Source organism: Ctenocephalides felis, unplaced genomic scaffold, assembly GCF_003426905.1.
Source record: "Ctenocephalides felis isolate EL2017-DRISC unplaced genomic scaffold, ASM342690v1 CF-g0.4_SCAFFOLD_03573, whole genome shotgun sequence".
In the NCBI taxonomy this organism is placed as follows: domain Eukaryota; kingdom Metazoa; phylum Arthropoda; class Insecta; order Siphonaptera; family Pulicidae; genus Ctenocephalides; species Ctenocephalides felis.
The window spans coordinates 23,641,086-23,647,535 of NW_020539727.1; the positions used below are offsets into that span (position 1 = coordinate 23,641,086).

Sequence of the window (6,450 nt, forward strand, 5' to 3'; positions counted from 1 at the left end):
AAAAATTTTTATTTAATCAGGGTTTAAAATTACATAGATTAACAAATAAATGCAGAATATCATTGCTAGTCAATGCAAAATTGTCTTAATCTTATATCAAGCGTTTAGACTAATTTTCTGTTTCAAATACATTTTTAAAGTATACCGAGTTGCTCTAAGGGGTTATTATGTTAGACAATGTTTTAGACAATTTAATTTTAAACAGCTTTGAAATATTTCATTTATACTAAGGAAACGGTTCAAAAGTTACAAGAGATCTAATATAATAAATAAATGCAGAATATCTTTGCTAGTCAATGCAAGTTTAGTTTAATTTTCTGTTTTCAATTACATTTTAAAGTATACCGAGTTGCTCTATGGTTTTCTTATGTTAGACAATATCATAGACAATTCAATTTTAAACAAATTTGCTGAATATTTGATTTATATTAAGCAAACGGTTTAAAAGTTACAAGAGATCTAATATAATAAATAAATGCATAATATCATTGCTAGGAATGCAGAATTATCGTCGTAATCTTGTATTCAAGCATTTAGTCTAATTTTCTGCTTTTCAATTAAATTTTTAAAGTATACCGAGTTGCTGTAGGGTCTTATAATGTTAAACAATAATATGAATAATTCAGTTTTGAGCAAATTTCTCTCTGATATATCATTTATATGAGACAAACTGTTTAAAAGTTACAAGATTTATAAGAAATTAATTTCTTCTATCCTACTAGTGTACTTACTCAAGTTTTCACAAATTTTCTCAAATTTCCCACAAATTTTCGAACAGAATCACACAAATCCAACAACTAAAATAATCGAATTGTTTCTCAGGCCTCTTATTTAAAACTTCTCGTTATCGTTCGAGAATCTTGTGAATTTTTGCACTTGGCATATTATTCGATTCGACTTTTATCTTATCGCCAACAACTATTTTTATATTTATTTTTAATATTCGAAATTCATCATTATCGATTATTTGACAATTGGTATCGATAAACAAGCGATGATAATTGATTTTGTAATGGGACAAATTATTTGTTTGGATTTTTTTCATTTCGACATTTATGACTTGGGGTATTTGTTTATTATATGTCTTGTAACTTTTAAACGGTTCGCTTAAAAATGAAATATAGTATTCAAAGTATTTTATTCAAATCTTTTATATCGGAATGTATAAAAGTGTTCCTTAGAAAATGTAAATTTTATCTAGTTTCACCCTATCTAACTAAAAAAGGGTGGTTCTATATGAAATTTTTGAGTTATTTGACAAAAACCAAAAATGTCCCGAATTTTCTATATTTATTGCCTAAGAAATCAACAAATACATTTATATATCCAAATCCCATACAAAACAGATGAATTATTTAAATATGATCCATTTTTTTCTAGGGTAACAACATGCAACCTGGTTAAAGATGGAAAATGGATAAGAATGTAAGTTTTTTTATTATAATCATATTTTATTTTTATATAAACATAAATAGATATCATTAAAGAAAAGGAGCATTTTCAGACAATTTACGTCATGTTTATACAATGTTTATACAATTTACAACATTTTCAGACAATATGCAACATTTTCACACTATTTGCAATATTTTCAGACAACTTACAATATTTTCACATACATTCAGATTTTTTTAAATTATGCATTCAAATTTCAAATTTAAATCCTAACTGTAATTTAATTCTAAAGCTCACTTATATACTTAAATTAAGTTATTTTATCTTTGCAATTCAGTTTATATAATTCTTAGAAATTGTAACTTATTTAAAGTTCGTTCGGTTTGATTTCGAAAGGGGTAATTCCATATGAAATTTTTGAGTTATTTGATAAAAACCAAAAACATGTCCCGAATTTTCTATATTTTTCGCCTAAGAATGAAATATCGAATTCAAAGTCGTTTTATCAAAACCTTTATATAAAATTGTTGTAAATTTATCTAGTTTCACCCTATCTAACTAAAAAAGGGTAGTTCCATATGAAATTTGAGTTATTTGACAAAACCAAAAAAATGCCATGTTTTCCGAACCAAAACCGAGAATAAAATGAATTGTTAATTATTGCATGTCATAGATTTATATAAAGATATGACACTGCAGAGATTTCTACCGATCGTAGATGACGCTAACAACAGCGCCAAATTTAAATTTAAATTTTAACTATCAACTAATATAAATACACTAGCAAACCCGACGAACTCCGTTTCGCCACCAGATGGTTTCGTGAGAAAGATGAAGAAATTTTTGTTTGTTTTATATTTGAAAAGGAAAAAATTTGATTTTATTATACAACAGTAATGAATTTATTTCGATTACAAAAATGAATTGTTTTTTAGTTGAACTTCTCAAAGTAAATGAAAGTGAATCCGCCAATTATTCGTTTCATTGAAGTGCTCTTTGGTAAACCACATTTTTTGTTTTCTGGTCTGACGTTAACACAAACAAAGCGGATGGTTTTCCAACACGTGAACAGGCAACGTATAACTGCCCATGTGAAAAACAATGATTTTCTAAATAATCTATTTGAAATTTATCCCGCAAACACTAAGCGATTGGCCTTGAGACTTGTTAATTGTCATTGCGAACCGTTGAAGTCAAACGGAAGACCAGTCGGAATCATTGGTATGTCACCAAATCGCCAAATTTTGATTGAATGGTGAAACTCAGTGCGTGTACATCATTATTCTTTGCGGCAAGAATTGCTCGTTGACTTAACCAAGTATAATTCTGATAATTCTCACTAATGTCTTACTCGAATTTTAATTACGGTGCGTGAAGTTCCAGCAGCTTGCATTAAGGCACGATGCCATGCACAACTAATTTTCTTAGCTATAAACCTTGCGGAGCCCGAGGCCTTTCCAACGAATGCAAATTGTCGAAATCGGTTCGTGCGTTCTGGAGTTATTTCGTCAGGAAGGAAAACCCGACTTATTTTTATATATATAGAAGATATAACTAATTGTTATAAAATCGTACTCACTTGCTTCAAAATTATTTTGATATATTACAGTTTGTGTCGATTCACATTTATAAAACTACAATAAGTACTATTGTGTATAATTTAATATTGTACAAATTACCAAATATTTCATTTATATAAAACAAGTGCCTTTAAAGTTACAAGACATATAATAAAATCGTTACGCAATGTTTTAAGCGATAAATTTGTAGTTTACAATTGCAATATAAAGTTGCTGCTAAAATTTGCCAAATACTTTACTAATATTATTTCCACAATCAGGAAGCTAAATAATGAATTTAATAAAAATAATTATGTTACCTTCAAATGTTCAAAAGCTATTTAAACTAGTAAGGTGGGTGGCATCGTGCCTTAAGGCAAATTGCTGGAACTTCCCGTACCGTAACGAAATGTTAGAGGAATACTGAGCGTTTTCAAATAGATTATTATTAATATTGTAGCATTGTCAAATATTTATAAGAATTATATAAACTGAATTGCAAAGTTGAAATTATTTGTTTAAAGTACATTAGAACTATAGTCAGAATTAAAAATAAAATGTGAATTATTTTCGATATACAAAAAATTAACAAAATAATTGTTTTTGAAAAAAAAAATTGTTCAACTGCCTTAAGCCCCAATAGTTTATTATCAAAAGCAATTGTTTTGTCAATACAAGAAGAAAGTTCTTTGAATCAATTAAATCGGACGCTTAGTTCTCTCAAAAACTGCCATTTTTTTGTATATTTAGCTCCGTATCTTCGAAATGGCTGGGCCTGCCTTTGCCAAAAACTAATAACAACTTCTTCCAATCATTACTAATTGAATGTTTTTTAAATCATTCAAATCGGATACTCCGTTCTCTCAAAAAGTCGATTTTTATTTTCTGCACTCTTTGCTCCGTATCTCCTTAACGGCTGGACTTGCCTTCGCCAAAAACTAATCAGCACATCTTCTTATTAATACGAATCGAATGTTTTCTGAACCATACGAATCAGTTGATCTGTGCGCCCGAAAACGTGACTAGAAATTTGTATCCATACATACATACACACACACACACATCCATTTTTTCTGAGGTATGTCGAAATGTTCAGAAACCTTCAAAACGTCGAGAAATGTAAAAAATTTCAATTTTGATTTTTGGCCCATTACAATAACTTACCCTACGGGAAGTTAATTAATAAAATTGTGAAAAATATAAAGTATGGTCAAAATAACATTTAAATATGCTATGAAATATAAAACTGTATTCAAATTGTTTATAAAATAATAATTAAACCTACAGCAGATATAAAACATTATTACAATTAAACAATCATTGATAACATTGTTTGTTTATATTTATAAAACATACAAAAATAATTCATATTGTAAACATACTTTCAAAAATTAATTAATAGATCTTTCAACTCCATTTTTAGAAATATCTTTTACATATTTCATTGCGCAGCCATTTGGCAAAATCCCTTATTGCATACTTTATATTTATAATTACTTTTTGTTGTGTGTAACAATGTGCTTTTTCAGGATGCCTGGCCGTGCAAATGTTTTATCACATACTGTACACTTATGGGGCCGTACCCCACTGTGAACGGGCATATGAGTTCTCAAGCTACTTGCTTGTGTGAATGTCTTATCGCATATTTCACATTTGTGAGGCCGTTCTCCAGTGTGAATAAGCACATGTCTATTCAAAGTACTCACTTGAGCAAATGTCTTATTGCATGTTTCACATTTGTGAGGACGAGCCCCACTGTGAGTGAGTTTATGTGCACTCAAGCTACTCATTTGTGTGAATGTCATATAGCATATTTCACATTTGTGAGGACGAGCCCCACTGTGAATGAGTTTATGTGATCTCAAGGCAAACATTGTTCTGAATGTCTTATCGCATAATTCACATTTGTGAGGACGAGCCCCACTGTGAGTGAGTTTATGTGCTATCAAGGCAGCCATTTGCGTGAATGTCTTATCGCATATTTCACATTTGTGAGGACGAACCCCGCTGTGAATGAGTTTATGTGCTCTCAAGGCACCCATTGTTCTGAATGTCTTATCGCATAATTCACATTTGTGAGGATGAACCCCACTGTGAATAAGTTTATGTGCTATCAAGGCAGCCATTTGCGTGAATGTCTTATTGCATATTTCACATTTATAAGGACGAACCCCACTGTGAATGAGTTGATGTGCTCTCAAAACACCCATTTGTCTGAATGTCTTATTGCATATTTCACATTCGTAAGGACGTTCTCCAGTGTGAATAAGCATATGATCTTTCAAGTAACTTGGATAGTAGAAACTCTTATTACAAACTTTACATTTATGTGGTCTTTGTGTACTCTTACTTTGTTTTTGATTATCAGATAATTTATTCAACATTAAAGTTTTTTCTCCACCACAAACGTGTTGATCAAAATCAAATTTTACAGCAAATGCTTTATTGCAAATTGTGCAAACAAAAGGCTTTTCATCTGCATGAATTTTCAGATGTATATCTAAGGCGCTTGAATCTGGAAAAGTGTCTGAACAAAATGGGCAATCATGACTATGTACCAGCATATGCTGTTCTAAATCATGCTGCCCTGTAAATGATTCATTACAAATAGTACATTCATAATGAGGTGCTTCATAGGATTCCTGTTTGACTTCATCTTCTATTGTTATATCGGAATTCATGAATCTCTCCAGACATGTTTCATCATCTTCAGGCTCGTCTTTTATTTCACATTTAATGTTTTCAATTGGAAATTCTGGTGGTTCGGTTTTAACTTCCAGAATGGAATCAAATAGAGAAACAGCCATTGGTTATCTGAAATTTTATTTAATATTTGTAATTAGCAGTGATTATGGTATAAAGAAAATGCATTTTCATCTAAGATGATCAAAGTAAACAGAAACCAGGCACCTCTGCCTGACTGAGATATGAAAATAATGTATATATATAAATAAATAAATATAAATAAAAAAAAATATTAAGTATGAAAATTTCATAACCTCAAAACGAGCATCTACTTTTGCAGAGCGTATGTAGATATGTATTAAAACATACAAAGATTTATTTCATATGTCAACTACAATTGATTTTAGTATTAAAAATCAAGTATTAATTAATATTTATAAAAAAAACACGTACCTGCACAAATTTAACCAAACATTTGAACAGTCAAACATGCAGTACACTATAATATTGACATCGTTACAAAACAAATATAATATCTGAAGCTGTAATTGAAAATAATGCACAAATAATATATTCACTTACTAAATTGTGTAGTTTTGTTATAATATAATAATATTTAATAAAATAAATAATTTATAAGAAACTGTCAGCCATTTTGATTTAAACTTGCTGTCACCTGTCAAACTTGTTATGAATCTAACTTCAGACTTCATTTTTCGTCTCGAATTAAATCTGGCAACCCTATCAAATTTGACAGTTGACAGTTTGAATTCCGTACAAATCCCAAACGCCAAATTCTAAACAAATTTAA

General features: G+C 29.8%; 1 protein-coding gene across 1 annotated transcript; it reads right to left on the reverse strand.

The window, feature by feature from the left end:
- Window positions 1–4,447: 4,447 nt before the first annotated feature.
- On the reverse strand, window positions 4,448–5,761 carry LOC113389800 (zinc finger protein 98-like). Its single transcript, XM_026626807.1, has one exon. The coding sequence runs from the start codon at window positions 5,759–5,761 to the stop codon at window positions 4,448–4,450; it is 1,314 nt and encodes a 437-aa protein (XP_026482592.1).
- Window positions 5,762–6,450: the final 689 nt, after the last annotated feature.